Source organism: Oncorhynchus mykiss, chromosome 10, assembly GCF_057628025.1.
Source record: "Oncorhynchus mykiss isolate SJ-2025 chromosome 10, ASM5762802v1, whole genome shotgun sequence".
NCBI lineage: Eukaryota > Metazoa > Chordata > Actinopteri > Salmoniformes > Salmonidae > Oncorhynchus > Oncorhynchus mykiss.
In genome coordinates, this window is record NC_143031.1 from 80737944 (window position 1) to 80755485 (window position 17542).

Genomic DNA, 17542 nt, shown 5'->3' on the forward strand with positions numbered 1-17542 from the left:
CTACATTTTGATTCAAGTGGGTCACCAATGCTGTAAGTGTAACACAGCTCTTTTTGTGTTAGTCACTTTCTGTTATATCATATAAATAGCACTCTTTCAATTCAGAGCCTGGATTTTCCCCCTGAGGCTAATATCCATATCATGCAGAAATCAATTGAGGGGGCAAACGTTTAGTGTTCTACATTGTGACATTATTAAAATACTCCTTCTACAATGTTATAACATTCTACATTGTGACATCATTAAAATACTCCCACTACAATGTTAAAACATTCTACATTGTGACATTATTAAAATATTCCTACTACAATGTGAAAACATTCTACATTGTGACATTATTAAAATATTCCTACTACAATGTTAAAACATTATACATTGTGACATCATTAAAATACTCCTTCTACAATGTTTAAACATTATACATTGTGACATTATTAAAATATTCCTACTACAATGTGAAAACATTCTACATTGTGACATTATTAAAATATTCCTACTACAATGTTAAAACATTATACATTGTGACATCATTAAAATACTCCTTCTACAATGTTATAACATTCTACATTGTGACATCATTAAAATACTCCTACTACAATGTTAAAACATTCTACATTGTGACATCATTAAAATACTCCTAATACAATGTTTAAACATTCTACATTGTGACATCATTAAAATACTCCTACTACAATGTTAAAACATTCTACATTGTGACATTATTAAAATATTCCTACTACAATGTTAAAACATTATACATTGTGACATCATTAAAATACTCCTTCTACAATGTTAAAACATTCTACATTGTGACATCATTAAAATACCCCTTTTACAATGTTAAAACATTCTACATTGTGACATCATTAAAATACTCCTTCTACAATGTTAAAACATTATACATTGTGACATTAATTCATTGATATCATGAAACAACTCCATCATTAATGTATTTTCTGATGTTTGATCAGAGATCTTTTATCAGAGTATCTCTTGTGACATTGACCACAGCTATGAGGTTTCTCTCCTGGGTGTGTTCTCTGGTGTACAATCAGATGACTAGATGTAGTAAAATTCTTCCCACATTGTTCACAGCTATAAGGTTTCTATCCTGTGTGTTTTCTCTGGTGTGATACCAGGTTGCTTGACTGAGTAAAATTCTTCACACATTGATAACAGCTGTAAGATTTCTCTCCTGTGTGTGTTCTCTGGTGAGACAACAGGCTGCTTGAATGAGTAAAATTCTTCCCACATTGATCACAGCTGTAAAGTTTCTCTCCTGTGTGTTTTCTCTCGTGAGATAACAGGCTGCTTGACTGAGTAAAACTCTTCCCACATTGATCACAGCTATAAGGTTTCTCTCCCGTGTGAATTCTCATGTGTACTTTTAGTGAATTTGATCTTAAGTAACTCTTCCCACAGTTAGAGCAGCAGTGAGATTTCTTCCCTGTTGGTCTCCACTGGTGTTTCTTGAGGTGTTCTGATCGGGAGGGACTCTTCCCTGCCTCGTCAGCTTCATGATGTTGTTGAGGCTCCCCAGAGGATCCACGATAGTCACATCTCTCTCCTGTGTGAACAACAAGTCAGACAGATGGTTAAAGGCCCACAACAGCAGAAATCCACTGTAAAAGGTGATGACAACAGCGTAGCCATGATGTTGTACAACAATTGACGTCTGTAATGAATGTTACAATGATTTGACAATTGTCTTAAGACAGTCAAGTGAGCAACAATAGTCATATTTTGTCTTGTTTTCACATTAGTAGTAACATTGATGATTGTAGGCTATAAATACGTTATTACAGTTGCTGAACCCCTAAGCAGTGTGCCAGACAACCTTTGGTCACCAATATAAGCCCCTTTCTGTGTTTGCTAAAATAGGCGCAAGAGGGCAATGAATTGAATGTGAGAGTGGTTACATTTCTCCAGCCCCCATCCCTCAGCTGTTTACCAAACCAAGTCTCAGGGCAGCCATTTTGTTGCCGTTTAAATCCTAGGTTGTCCCTTTAAAAAAGCCAAATCAATCGATCAACCAATCTGCAGTTCAAACAATAACAAAGATGTCATTCCACCACTGTTTTGGTAATAAGATGATGGATGGGTCTGGAGAAATGTAACTACTCTCAAATTCATAGACAGACCTACGGATGCAAGGACTGACCATCCATGAAATCAACATTATAGTTTTAACCATGTTGAGGCTATACAGTGTTGATTCACATTGTTTCTAAACATTGGAATAAAAAATCTTATTTGGGGTTCTGATGGGGTACAACAGTTGAACTAAGCTCATGAGGCATGTGTTATATTCTTCAAGAATCAATGGCTATAAATAATATAAATGTAGCAATTACATATTTCCCCTTTAACACCACACATCAGTTCAACAACTGCAGAGTTTGTGCCTCTGTTTTTAAGACAGTACTTACTAGTGTTAATCACGGCCCGGTTTCTCAAAACCATCTTACGGCTGAGTTCACCGTTAGAACCATAGGATGCCTTAAGATGCGTTGGGGAAACCGGGCCCAGATATCCAGTTTCCTCTTCTTCGTCCTCCTCCTCCTTTTTCGATGTGACAGTCATCTCCCCCTCCCCCTCTTTCACTCCATAAACTGCATCATCCTCTCTCTCCGCTTCCTCTTCTTTTACTGTAGCATCCTCCTCCTCTTTCACTCTGAACGAGTCTTCCTTTTCTTCCACTGAAACGTCTTTCTCTTCTTCTTTCACGGGAACAGTCTCACCCTCTACTTGTTTTTGTATTGTAACATCCTTCTCTTCCTCCTCCTCTTTCAGGAGAACTTCTTTCTCCGTCCAGAAGACCTCCTCTTCTTTAGCAGGAGGAGAGTAACTTAGTGAACTCGTGGTCGGAGATGTTCGCTAGCTAGCATTAGTGACTAGCCTAGTTCTAAGCTAATTTAGCAAACCAGCTAGCTGACAAACAACGTAATTATATAATTAAATGGGCCAACACGTACATACGACAGAAGTGTGTTTAATACACAGCGACTAATATACACCAAAACAGTGTAAAGAGAGTGAATGTTGTAGCTATGTTTGCTATAAAGCTACCGAGGTGTCTAACTGTTGTTGTTGAAGGAGCGTCCCGTCCACTAGATTATACGTCACACTGGCAGCGTCGCCTGAACCTAAAAGACGCACATCGCCATCTGCTGACTGGAGTGGCAACGCAGTTGAGGAACCAAAAGTAAATTTTTCATTTATTTCATTAAAGTTGATTATTATATTATGTCGTTCAAAGAGAAGCATGTGTTGATTGATTCGTTTTTAATGAGTGATAATTTAAAACAAACTTTAGACCCACTACATATTTACATTGAACCATAGTTCTGACATGGATCATTTAGACCCACTACATATTTACATTGAACCATAGTTCTGACATGGATCATTTAGACCCACTACATATTTACATTGAACCATAGTTCTGACATGGATCATTTCGACCCACTACATATTTACATTGAACCATAGTTCTGACATGGATCATTTAGACCCACTACATATTTACATTGAACCATAGTTCTGACATGGATCATTTCGACCCACTACATATTTACATTGAACCATAGTTCTGACATGGATCATTTCGACCCACTACATATTTACATTGAACCATAGTTCTGACATGGATCATTTAGACCCACTACATATTTACATTGAACCATAGTTCTGACATGGATCATTTAGACCCACTACATATTTACATTGAACCATAGTTCTGACATGGATCATTTAGACCCACTACATATTTACATTGATCCATAGTTCTGACAGGGATCATTTAGACCCACTATATATTTACATAGAACCATAGTTCTGACAGGGATCATTTAGACCCACTACATATTTACATTGAACCATAGTTCTGACAGGGATCATTTAGACCCACTATATATTTACATTGAACCATAGTTCTGACATGGATCATTTAGACACACTACATATTTACATTGAACCATAGTTCTGACATGGATCATTTAGACACACTACATATTTACATTGAACCATAGTTCTGACATGGATCATTTAGACCCACTACATATTTACATTGAACCATAGTTCTGACATGGATCATTTAGACCCACTACATATTTACATTGAACCATAGTTCTGACATGGATCATTTAGACCCACTACATATTTACATTGAACCATAGTTCTGACATGGATCATTTTGACACACTACATATTTACATTGAACCATAGTTCTGACATGGATCATTTAGACACACTACATATTTACATTGAACCATAGTTCTGACATGGATCATTTAGACACACTACATATTTACATTGAACCATAGTTCTGACATGGATCATTTAGACCCACTACATATTTACATTGAACCATAGTTCTGACATGGATCATTTAGACACACTACATATTTACATTGAACCATAGTTCTGACATGGATCATTTTGACCCCAGATGCATATCTTTTATCACAGCCATAATGTGGTTTAGTCAATTCATCCAATTTTTCATGACTTTGTCAATCAACTTGTTCTTAATACATCTAAATCCTGGTTTAGTGTTTCTGTATCAATAAGGACTTTTAACAAATTAAAATCCTTTGGAGTCATTTTGACTCCATCCAAAATCAGCTTTGATAAATAGGACGTTTATTTCAAATCAAAATCACATTTTATTGGTCACATACACGTGTTTAGCAAATGTTATTGCAGGTGTAGCAAAATGCTTGTGTTTCTAGCTCCGACACTGCAGTAATATCTAACAAGTAATATCTAATATTTCACAACATATACCCAATACACACAAATCTAAGTATTTGAATGTAGGTGTCTCTGTAGACATGATCCATCCCACCAGAGGGTGGAGGGGCACCTGTATCAGTGGTTTTGACCAGATAGACACCTGCAGACACACAGTATAGTGCCTCCCATGTTCTCTCCTAAGATTGGACTTTCTATACCACGTATCACCTGACTGTGTACAAAACTGCCAATGATAGAAACCTCTTCCAGTCTTATACAGTGTATTCATTAAGTATTCAGACCCCTTCACTTATTCCACATTTAGTTACGTTACAGCTTCATTCTAAAATGGAAGAAGTTTGGAAACACCAATACTCTTTCTAGAGCTGGCCGCCCGGCCAAACTGAGACATCGGGGGAGAAGGGCCTTGGTCAAGGAGGTGAACAAGAACCCGATGTTCACTCTGACAGAGCTCCAGATTTCCTCTGTGGAGACGGGAGAACCTTCCAGAAGGACAACCATCTCTGCAGCACTCCACCAATCAGGCCTTAATGTAGCAGTGATTAAATTGTCAACATTTATTTCAATGGACAATTCTGTGAACTGTTCTGTGAAATGTGTTGGTTAGAGATGAATTGCAGGAGCTTGCAGGGATTTGTAGGCATGTTGTCTACTTTGATGCTAATTAGCATTTTCGAATCTGAGAGTAGAGAGAGACATCCCCATTAGTTCCTGCCAAGGCAGCAGCTACTCTTCCTGGGGTTTAATATGGATCCCCATTAGTTCCTGCCAAGGCAGCAGCTACACTTCCTGGGGTTTATTATGGATCCCCATTAGTTCCTGCCAAGGCAGCAGCTACTCTTCCTGGGGTTTATTGTGGATCCCCATTAGTTCCTGCCAAGGCAGCAGCTACTCTTCCTGGGATCCAGCTAAAATAAAGGCAGTCATACCATTTTAAAAACATGACAATAAATTGACAACACACTGTGTCCACAGTCACCTTGTCCCAGAGAGGTTTACATGGTTATCAAAACATCACACCAGGGTGAGTCTAAACAAAACACAGCCCTGTGGGGAAAATGAATGGAACCATCTCCCTGTTTGACCTCTAGTTGTTATGGATATTATGACTCTACAGAGACACACAGTGGACCTGTCAAAATATGTTCCATTGATAAATCACACTTTATTTAACCTCAATGTCATCTTGTGTTTACATGGCATTGTAGATTTTAGCTGTATATAGTATGTATCTTGGATGTTTTCAGTGTGTTTTTAACCCTTTGAGACAATGGATTAATCACAATTAAAAATAGTGCACTAACATTATACGAAGTGAACTCAAGTCTGACAGCCCAAACAAACACACACATTCTCAGTCAAAAACACAAGTCAGAACACAGCCTCTCGATTCTCTCATGTGTTTTCAGGTTATCTGACTGGGAAAATGTCTTTCCACAGTGAGAGCAGTGGTATGTCTTCTCCTCCTGTGTATTTGTATGTATTCTTTCATGCTCTTTCAGGTACCTTAACCGGGTAAATCTCTCTCCACACTGGGAGCAGCGGTACATCTTCTTACCTGTGTGTGTCCTCTCATGCTTGTTCAGGTTTCCTACCTGGCCAAAACTCTTTCCACAATGGGAACATTGGAAAAGCTTTTCCCCTGTGTGTCCCCTCTCATGCGTTTGCAGGCTCCCTAACTGGGTAAACGACATTCCACATTGGGAACAGTGGTAAGGCTTCTCTCCAGTGTGTATTCTCTTATGTGTTCTCAGGCTCCCTAACTGGGTAAAACTCTTTCCACAACTGGGAGCAGTGATGTCGTCCTGCTGGTTTGGACGTCTCGGGGTCTGGTTTCCCTGAAGGACTCTTCCTGCTGTCAGAAGGAGAGTCTGGTCTCTCTCCTGTCAAAGACAAACAGATGATTTAATTAAACAGAGACCTGAATGAAACCTCCACATGATAAAACTTCCTATGACGTTTAATCTAGACTAGATGCCTCAATCACCTGAAATCGCCTCCAGTTTAGTACAGTGGAATTGCAGTATTGAATGAAGGCAAGTCCATTCCGTGAGACATTTAAGTTGTGATTTTAGGTGCAAATCCATTGTTAAAGTTTTGTTGTTGGCCAGCTTCTTGATGGTATTCACATCTTACAGTGTAGCTTTATCAATTCCTACATTAAAAAACGGCATTTAAGCTCAGAACCAGAGTAGAATGCCGTTTTAAAACCACGTATCAGTTCAACAACTATTTTCAAGACAGGACTTACTGGTGTTACTCAGATCTTCTGTCTCCTCCTCTTCTTCCCTCTCCTCCTCCTTCAATATGACAGTTATCTCTCCTTCATTCACTCCAAAAAAAGTATAATGGTTTTCTTCCTCTTCTTTCTGTGTAACAGCCTCACCCTCGACTTCTTCGTTTACTGTTACATCCTCCTCTTCATTCTCCTCTTTCACGACAACGTTCAGCCAAATACCTTCTTTCTCCTTCCAGCAGACCTCTTTTTTAGCAGGAGGGCAGCAGCTTGCTGAGCTCATGGTCGGGGATGTTAGCTAGTTAGCGACTTGCCTAGTGATAGGCTCATTTATCAAGCCAGCTACCGTTACCTGACTAAACGGAAATATGACATGAAATGGGGAAACTAGTTAAAAGACAGAATTATGTTCCAAATACAGAAGTAAATATAGACCGAAGCAGTCTGAACAGCTTGAACGTTTCCGCTCGGAATCGCCTGAAAAACGCATATCGCCATCTGTTGACTGGAGTGGTTAACGCAGATAAATGTTTATTTTATTTCCAGACAAAAAGTGCATTTTTACATTTCTTTCATTAAATAATAATATAATAGTCAGACAACTGCAGATGTGTATTAAGTATGAATTTAAAACCTACTTCCACATTCTACCAACTCAACAGATGTTTCTACTACAGTGAATATTAACCAATGAGGTGGGTCTTTCCACATTCTACCAACCCAACAGATGTTTCTGCTACAGTTAATATTAACCAATGAGGTGGGTCTTTCCACATTCTACCAACCCAACAGATGTTTCTACTACAGGGAATATTAACCAATGAGGTGGGTCTTTCCACATTCTACCAACCCTACAGATGTTTATACTATTTTATTTATTTTTATTTATTTTACCTTTATTTAACCAGGTAGGCAAGTTGAGAACAAGTTCTCATTTACAATTGCGACCTGGCCAAGATAAAGCAAAGCAGTTCGACAGATACAACAACACAGAGTTACACATGGAGTAAAACAAACATACAGTCAATAATAAAGTATAAACAAGTCTATATACAATGTGAGCAAATGAGGTGAGAAGGGAGGTAAAGGCAAAAAAAGGCCTTGGTGGCAAGGTAAATACAATATAGCAAGTAAAACACTGGAATGGTAGTTTTGCAATGGAAGAATGTGCAAAGTAGAAATAAAAATAATGGGGTGCAAAGGAGCAGAATAAATAAATAAATTAAATACAGTTGGGAAAGAGGTAGTTGATAGGGCTAAATTATATGTGGGCTATGTACAGGTGCAGTAATCTGTGAGCTGCTCTGACAGTTGGTGCTTAAAGCTAGTGAGGGAGATAAGTGTTTCCAGTTTCAGAGATTTTTGTAGTTCGTTCCAGTCATTGGCAGCAGAGAACTGGAAAGAGAGACGGCCAAAGAAAGAATTGGTTTTGGGGGTGACTAGAGAGATATACCTGCTGGAGCGTGTGCTACAGGTGGGAGATGCTATGGTGACCAGCGAGCTGAGATAAGGGGGGACTTTACCTAGCAGGGTCTTGTAGATGACATGGAGCCAGTGGGTTTGGCGACGAGTATGAAGCGAGGGCCAGCCAACGAGAGCGTACAGGTCGCAATGGTGGGTAGTATATGGGGCTTTGGTGACAAAACGGATTGCACTGTGATAGACTGCATCCAGTTTGTTGAGTAGGGTATTGGAGGCTATTTTGTAAATTACATCGCCAAAGTCGAGGATTGGTAGGATGGTCAGTTTTACAAGGGTATGTTTGGCAGCATGAGTGAAGGATGCTTTGTTGCGAAATAGGAAGCCAATTCTAGATTTAACTTTGGATTGGAGATGTTTGATATGGGTCTGGAAGGAGAGTTTACAGTCTAACCAGACACCTAAGTATTTGTAGTTGTCCACGTATTCTAAGTCAGAGCCGTCCAGAGTAGTGATGTTGGACAGGCGGGTAGGTGCACTATGAACATTGAAGTTAAATTCCCAAAAAGCCTAAACAGGTTTGGTCATTATCAGGTATTGGAGCGTTGAACGATGATGCACAACAACGGTTTCTTCCACGAAACCACGATTTCAATAACCACCGCGGTCAAAATAACTGTAAAGTTATTCTCCACCGAAACGACTACTGCTACAATCGACCTGTTCGCAACACATGGGTATTGGATCTAACCTCACTGATCTGTCAGTAAGCTATGTTTACATGGGTATTGGATCTAACCTCATTGATCTGTCAGTAAGCTATGTTTACATGTGTATTGGATCTAACTTCATTGATCTATCAGTAAGCTATGTTTACATGGGTATTGGGATCTGACCTCATTGATCTGTCAGTAAGCTATGTTTACATGGGTATTGGATCTAACCTCATTGATCTGTCAGTAAGCTATGTTTACATGGGTATTGGATCTAACCTCATTGATCTATCAGTAAGCTATGTTTACATGGGTATTGGATCTAACCTCATTGATCTGTCAGTAAGCTATGTTTACATGGGTATTGGGATCTGACCTCATTGATCTGTCAGTAAGCTATGTTTACATGGGTATTGGATCTAACCTCATTGATCTGTCAGTAAGCTATGTTTACATGGGTATTGGATCTAACCTCATTGATCTATCAGTAAGCTATGTTTACATGGGTATCGGATCTAACCTCATTGATCTGTCAGTAAGCTATGTTTACATGGGTATTGGGATCTGACCTCATTGATCTGTCAGTAAGCTATGTTTACATGGGAAATTGGGATCTGACCTCATTGATCTGTCAGTAAGCTATGTTTACATGGGTATTGGGATCTTACCTCATTGATCCAGACAGTCCTCTGAGTAACCCCACTGTCTGAAACGCTCAGCCAGACAGTCGGCTTGTTTGTGATAGTCACTCTGTGTACCACAAAACCTGTGTATGCGACAGTATTGGCTGATGGAGGCTATTTTCTAGGGTTGTAGGTTGGAAGCTATCAGGGAATTCCTGTCCGTCAGCTTCCTGTATAGGTCTGTGCTAAAGCCACCAATCTCCCTCTTAATCAACATGTCCAGATAACTTGATTCATGCGCATCAAAGGTGAGGGTGAATTTCAGATGTCAGAAGTCACATTTAGGTGCCAGGTGTAACTGAGGCTATAGATGCTCCATATCCATTACTTAGAGTGTTTTATATAATACGACTTAATGTGTTTCTGTGTTGCAGGGGCAGTCAAGAAATGGAACAGCAAGACCACAGAACACGATTTAAGAGGAGCTGTGGGAGACCACCTCAAGCCCCTGGTAGAGCCGGGGGTGGTGTTTACCCCTCCACCGCGCCTTCAGCAGGCTGGGAAAGTCAGATTGATACGGTTTTTCATACTAAGTTGGACTAAGATGTGTTGCTTTGCACATATTTCTTCATTGGTCATTGGGTTACAATATGTTCAAATCAAGCTGTATTTATACAGCACATTTCAGACATGGATGCAACACAATGGCTTCCCAAAGAAAATAACTGAAATATTTACCACAACAGAATAAAAATAACAGAAGAATAACTGAAAGATTAATGAGCATTGTAAAGAAATGGCATTGATTAAAATATTAATTGGATGCAATATCCAACCCAAAATATAAGCTTGTTTTTCTCCATTGTTTTCTTGTTACGTTCCCCAGCAACAAAACCCAGAAATGTCCCTTAAATAGAAGAGGGAACTAACAGAGTCACTGACAACAACCACAACTAAACAGGAGGGGTTTTAGGAGGGGTTCTGAAAAGACACTGAGGGGGTGTCCACTGAAAGTTGACTAGTAACAACAACTGGGACCTAAAAGACAGCCACTAAATCTGCCCAAGAATAGGCAAACAAAAGAAAAACCAACACCAAACTTAAAAACAGGAAGCAAATCAAAAAGGTGGTTAAAATAATTTATTACAATCAATACCATTCATACTATTACAAAATCATAATTCTCATTCATTCTTAATTAATTATATTTACAAAAACATCAAACAAAAACAAACCTCAGGGGAGCATCGTCCCTCCCCGTCATACCTAACCAATACCTAACCCTTTCCCTATCTCCCCTTCCCTAATCTATCCCCTTACCAAACTCACTCTAACACTCCCAGCCCTAAACCCCCTTTCCACCTCTCCCGTGCCGCATGCTTCCCCCACTTCCTCTCCTCCCTCTTCATCTTCCCCCTCAAATCACCTTCCACCCTTCTCACTATCCCTTCCACCCCCCAATCTCTCCCTGTCTTGACTAAATTCTGCCTGGCTTCCCACAGTCCCTTTTTAAAGAGACTCATGAGAAGCCAGAGCAGAAACCTGTCCCTATCCGTTCCCTTTGCTCTCCCTACGCCTCTCTCTAGCCTAGCCCATGTCAAAACAAAATCACTCCTAACCACACCTAGCATTACCCGTGCCCTAGCCCAGACTAGTCCGGCAAAGGCACAGTCCCAGAAGGCATGGCGCACAGTCTCCTCCCTGCCACAAGAGGATCTTGGACAGGTGGGGGATTGCATCAAACTATACCGGTACAAGATGGCACGTACCGGCAAGCACTTATGGAGGCCCAACCAATTCAGGTCCTTGAGCCTGTTGTCCAGGCCCCGCGCCTGCACTCCCTCCCAGACCACCGACGAGATGCCCGCTACAGGCGCAGGACTCCCTACCTGCCTGACCTCCTCGTACAGGTGCCTGTGGTCTAAACCTACTCGGGCAACTTCAACCTCGGGGTGCGCACGCAGCCACTTGGCCACATGGCCAAAATGCCACGGCAGCTGTTCCGCCCGAGGACCCGCGTTAGACCACACCATTACGCTTCTCGCCTTATACGAGAAGAACACCCGCAGGAGGTAACCGGACGGGTGTATAACCGGACGAGCAAGCTCCATCAACAAGAAAGAAACAAAAATGGCGTCCAGCTTGAGGGGGAAATGTGGTACCCCCCAGATCATGCGTGCCCTGGCAACCCACTCGCACCTGCCACTCCACATAAACTGAAACACAAGCCTCACTAGAGGCCTCCTCAGACAAGCCGGCAATGGGTAGATGTATGCCACATACAAAAGAGACGGAAACACATCCACCTTTAGGACCAGGACTTTGCCCATAAAAGACAAATACCTAGCCTTCCACATTGCTAGCTTCCTCTGTACCACTGCGATACGCATGTTCCAGTTTAGCGTCGCTGAGCCGGAGCTCTCAAAATGAACCCAGAGAATCCTCAGGGCCCCTTCACAGAGAGATAACCCCCCAGGCACATCCGTTCTACCGCGCCATCTTCCGAAAAACTTGACGGAAGACTTTGCATGGTTCAGAACTGCTCCCGACGCTCGGGTGAAATCCCCAAAGATGGCAAGGGACCTTGTCAGGCACGAGTCCTTGCACAACAGCAAGGAAGTGTCGTCGGCGTACTGCGTCATCTTAACACGCAGCCCACCGCTTCCAGGGATCAACAAGCCTTCCACCCCTGTGTCTGCCCTAATGGCAGCCCCCAGAGGCTCCATGTACAGAACGAAGAGGAGAGCCGAGAGTGGGCATCCCTGCCTGACCCCAGACGAGAGGTCAAAAACGTCACCTAAGTGACTATTTACACTAACTCGACACCCCGCTCCGACATATAAAGTACGGATCCATCCTATAAACTTCTCCCCAAATCCTAATCTACCTAACACCCTGAATAGAAAAGATCTATTCACGCGATCAAAAGCTTTCGCCTGATCTAGCGCTGCTACCATTAAAGGCAGCCCTCTATCTTCAACCCAAGCGATGGAATCCCTGATCAACTGTAGGTTCCATCTTATAGAGCGGCCCTCTACCCCGCACGTCTGATCCTCGTGGACGACGTAGGGAAGGGCTGTGCGCAACCGGTCTGCTAAAACCTTTGCAAGAATCTTGCAATCTACGCACAGCATGGTCAATGGCCGCCAGTTGCCAAGGTCAGTTGCTTCCCCCTTCTTATAAAGAAGTGACAGCACACCAACAGCCATTGATCCCCCCGGGACCCCCGTCTCAAGGATGGCCTTCAAGACTTCGAGAACCACTGGTCCAAGTATACCCCAAAACTTGAGGTAAAACTCAGCCGGCAGCCCATCCATCCCAGGCACCTTCCCTTTTCCCATCCTCCTAAGAGCGCTCTCAACCTCTTCTAGTGAGATCTGGGCCTCCATCACGTCTCTAATGTCCTCTGGCAACCGCCGGGACAAGTGTTCTAAAAACACGTTTCCCTGCTCTACATCTATTTCCCTTTCCTTAAATAAACCTTGGAAATGATCAGTTGTCACCCTGACCATTTCCTCTGGTTTACTTACTATACTACCATTTTCTTCCCTAACTCCCTTCATTACCTTCCTACTCTGTCTGGCCCTAACCGACTTAAAGAACATAGCGGAACAAGTCTCATTATGTTCTAGAAAGCCACTATGCGCACGCTCCAGGAAAGCTCGAGCCTTCTGCTCCTGCAGCTCCCTGAGCTGCGCCTTTAGGGCTGCGAATCTCTCCCAGTCAATCGACCCGCCGAGGTTGCCTGCCTCGTACTCGAGTTCAATTAACCTTTGGATACGATCCACCTCCCTCCTTTCCTCCCTTTTTTCCTTCTACAATATCCTATTATAAAAGCCCTTATCCTCCCCTTGACTAAATCCCACCACTCTAACACCCCCTCGAACATGGACCGGAGGCCGTCAAGCCTCCGAAAGAAACAAAAAAAATGCGTCAACGAAAGCCTGCTCCTCCAGTATATCCCGATCTAACTTCCAGTACCCCCTACCGAAGAGGCAGACTGGCGACCCCACCTGCAGGAACACCCCGTCGTGATCCGTGAAGAAAACAGGCAACAGCCGCCCAGACAACTGACCCAAAGACCTGGATACAAAAATGTAGTCGAGCCTCCGCGCAACCCCCCTGGAGTTGCGCCATGTAGGACCGACCATTGCCGGAGTAGTGTGCAGGCCACCATCAACCAGACCATGGCAAGCCATTAGCCCAGAGATGGCACCTGCACTGCTATCACCGCCTACCCCTAAATCTATATTAAAGTCTCCTCCTATCACCAAGTGCCTGTTTGTAACACACAGGGGCGCCAGACAGTCCACCATCTCCCTCCTGTCTGCCGCCACCTGTGGCCCATACACCCCAATTAAGCTATATCTAGCTTCTCTAAACTTAACATCTATCCCCAAAACTCTACCCTGCATTATTACAAAAGTGTTCTCTATTTTAACCTCTCTATGCCCACACAAAATCCCTACTCCTGTTGAGTGCACCCCTCCTATGCCCCAAAAAGATTCCCCCTTATCCCACTCCCTCTTAAATCTACACACATCCCCACCATCCCTCAGGTGAGCCTCCTGTAAAAAACAGAAATCAAACCCCACACCCTCTAAATAACAAAAAACTGCCCTCCTTTTAACATTATCCCTTAACCCCCTAACATTTAGACTAATAAAAGAAACAGAACTATTCATTTAATTATTTACAACAAATAAAAACCCCAAACCCAAAGAAAAACCAGGAGACTCACCCGATGCTCCCCTGGTCCATCTCCACCGGCGGGGACGTCCTCTCCTCTCCTGACGCCCCCCCGTCCTCCATCCCAACCCATGATCCAGGCAGTGTGTTGGGTCCTCCCTCCCCACCCACCATCCCCCCCTCCCTGTTTGCCTCGGGGCTGCATATAGGGGACCCCATCTCCCCAAACAGGAGTTGGGATCCCTCTAGCAAACAACCCACCGACCCCTCACTGGAGTCATCCACTAAAATGCAAGGGGCTGAGGCAAACCGGGAGGACAAATTACCCTCCCCTCCCCCCCCCCGCCACTCTCTTAACCCCCCCCTCCCCCTCCACACCCCCCTCCCTCTCACTTCCTGCCAAGCTCCCCCTCTTTATCCCTTTCTTCTTTGGTGAAGGAGGTAGCGGGGAGACACAACGTCCCATCCCCACTAACCCCTCCACCAAATCCCTCATTTCGACCTCGAGGAAGCCTGGCAGGCTGTCCCCCCACTCCTTCCCCCCATCTCCCCCCCCTCCCACCCCCTCCCCTCCCACATCCACTCCTCCCACCTTCTCCGTCACTGTCCCCGTTCCCTCTTCCACTCCTTCTCGTACCACTGTCCCCGTTCCCTCTTCCACTCCTTCTCGTACCACTGTCCCATTCTCCCTCTTCTCAGCTCCTCCACCTTCTTCTTCTTCCGTCCCCTTTTTCTTATCTCCTTCTGTTCCATTCTTTTCTTCTCTTCGCCTCTTTCTTCCCACCTCATCCTTCTTCCCCTCTTCTTCCTGCGCCGTCTTTTCCCCTGTGCCATCCATGCAATCCGCACGCGTCCTTTCTTTCCTCCCCCCATCCCCCGCTCCCCCCCCAGCTGCAGACGCGTATGACCTGTGACGAGCCGGGCAATCACGCCACAGGTGTGCTCTTGAGCCACACCCGTGGCAAGCCTTGGGCTCGTCACACTCCTTGGCCTTGTGCTCTTCCGACCCACAAAAACGACATTTCTTGGCGCTGCACGAGGCCAGGATATGGCCGTAGGCCATACAACGCCTGCAGACCGGGGGCTGACGTGCATAGTAGAGTGTTCCCCTGTCAGCCCCCAGGGAGAACATCGCCGGAGGATGGAGGTAGCCATCCACACTCTTCGGGGACTCCCTGAGTAACGCCTGGAACCCTCTCCTCCCGTTCCAGAAACCCAGGGAGTCCCTGAGGTACCTCGCTGAGGAGACATTGTCCATGTACCTCCCCAGAAAGGCCCTCACTTCTTCATTCTTCACGTGCGGATTGTACATGTTTACGGTGACCACCCTGAAGTTGTTCTTTGCCAGGCTGGTCACCGCATAATGGCACAGGGGTCCTTTTCTTTCCGCTTCCTTTGCCATCTTCAATACATCATCATGTTTCTCTTGCTTGTGAAACGTCACATCAAAACCCTTTTCATTTGGGTTGCCTTGAAGGCAGAGTACTTCCTTCACCTCTATCCTGAGGCATCCCATCAATATGGTCCTTCCAAAAGTTTCCCTGCCCCAAGGTTCCATCTCCTTTTCAGTCCATGAAAATCTTACGTATTTGCTATACCAATCCCCGGAACCGACCAGGTTTGCTTGTTTGTATTCATTTTTTTTTTCTTAAAAAAAAAAAAAAGCTCTCTTCAGAAAGAAGCTTCAACCTGAAATAAAAACATCTTAAACCAAAACGGTAGTGCAACTAAAGGTTTTGATTTGTCACATCTATCAAGACAACTGGAGCACTGGGCCAGACACTCTTAAATAGCACCTGGACCAGCTCAGGTGAAACACCTTCCCACTAACGAGATGGACAAGCAGCACAGGTGTAACACAAACTGACTAATGAGGTGACACCAATCAGTGCGTCCTACGTGCTAACGAGCTAGACGTGCTAATGAGCTAGACGAAGCTAACGAGCTAGACGTGCTAATGAGCCAGACGTGCTAACGAGCCAGACGTGCTAACGAGCTAGACGTGCTAAAGTCCAACCTCAAAACATAAATGGAAAAACCAAAGCCTGTAACACCTTCCCCCTTAAGACAACAAATACGTCCTATATTTTTGTTCGAACAAGTTTGCTCACCTCCAACAAAAAACAACTTCCATTTCACATTATAATCAACTACAATGCTTCACCAATATAAAAACATGGTGTCTACTGGCTGTCAACAATTAAAAACAAGAAAACACGCGTATTTCTAAATATATATATTTTTCTACAATGTTTTTAAAAAAAAATCTCACTAGCTTCTAGAACTCTCGTCTTCCTAAAACTCACTTGCTTCTAGAACTCTCGTCTTCCTAAAACTCACTTGCTTCTAGAACTCTCGTCTTCCTAAAACTCACTTGTTTCTAGAACTCTCGTCTTCCTAAAACTCACTTGTTTCTAGAACTCTCGTCTTCCTAAAACTCACTTGCTTCTAGAACTCTCATCTTCCTAAAACTCACTTGCTTCTAGAACTCTCGTCTTCCTAAAACTCACTTGCTTCTAGAACTCTCGTCTTCCTAAAACTCACTTGCTTCTAGAACTCTTGTCTTCCTAAAACTCACTTGCTTCTAGAACTCTTGTCTTCCTAAAACTCACTTGCTTCTAGAACTCTCGTCTTCCTAAAACTCACTTGCTTCTAGAACTCGCGTCTTCCTAAAACTCACTTGCTTCTAGAACTCTCATCTTCCTAATTTTTCTAAAAATAGATATTAAAAAAAAGTAACACTTTTTGTGTTAGTCACTTTCTGTTATATCATATAAATAGCACTCTTTCAATTCAGAGCCTGGATTTTCCCCCCGAGGCTAATATCCATATCATGCAGAAATCAATTGAACAGGGGGCAAACGTTTAGTGTTCTACATTGTGACATCATTAAAATACTCCTACTACAATGTTAAAACATTCTACATTGTGACATCATTAAAATACTCCTACTACAATGTTAAAACATTCTACATTGTGACATCATTAAAATACTCCTACTACAATGTTAAAACATTCTACATTGTGACATCATTAAAATACTCCTACTATAATGTTTAAACATTCTACATTGTGACATCATTAAAATACTCCTTCTACAATGT

At 43.0% G+C, this 17542-nt stretch overlaps 1 protein-coding gene and 1 pseudogene across 1 annotated transcript; both read right to left on the minus strand.

Moving 5' to 3' along the window:
- Positions 1 to 565: 565 nt before the first annotated feature.
- On the minus strand, positions 566 to 3363 carry LOC149980487 (uncharacterized). Its single transcript, XM_090188080.1, has 2 exons — positions 2430 to 3363; positions 566 to 1567 (listed from the first exon to the last, which is right to left on the minus strand). Exons 1-2 carry the CDS (start codon positions 2581 to 2583, stop codon positions 1107 to 1109), a joined length of 615 nt encoding a protein of 204 aa, XP_090044206.1. The 5' UTR covers positions 2584 to 3363; the 3' UTR covers positions 566 to 1106.
- A 1291-nt stretch (positions 3364 to 4654) lies between these two features.
- Positions 4655 to 7455, minus strand: LOC149980488 (uncharacterized; annotated as a pseudogene).
- Positions 7456 to 17542: the final 10087 nt, after the last annotated feature.

What these genes read in the sequence shown, in the direction of transcription:
- LOC149980487 (XM_090188080.1), bottom strand. Translation starts at nt 2,583, where the DNA reads ATGACTGTCACATCGAAAAAGGAGGAGGAGGACGAAGAAGAGGAAACT. An exon ending in CCGGGCCGTGATTAACACTA is followed by an intron (nt 1,568 to 2,429) that starts GTAAGTACTGTC and finishes TTGTTCACACAG; the next exon opens with GAGAGAGATGTGACTATCGT.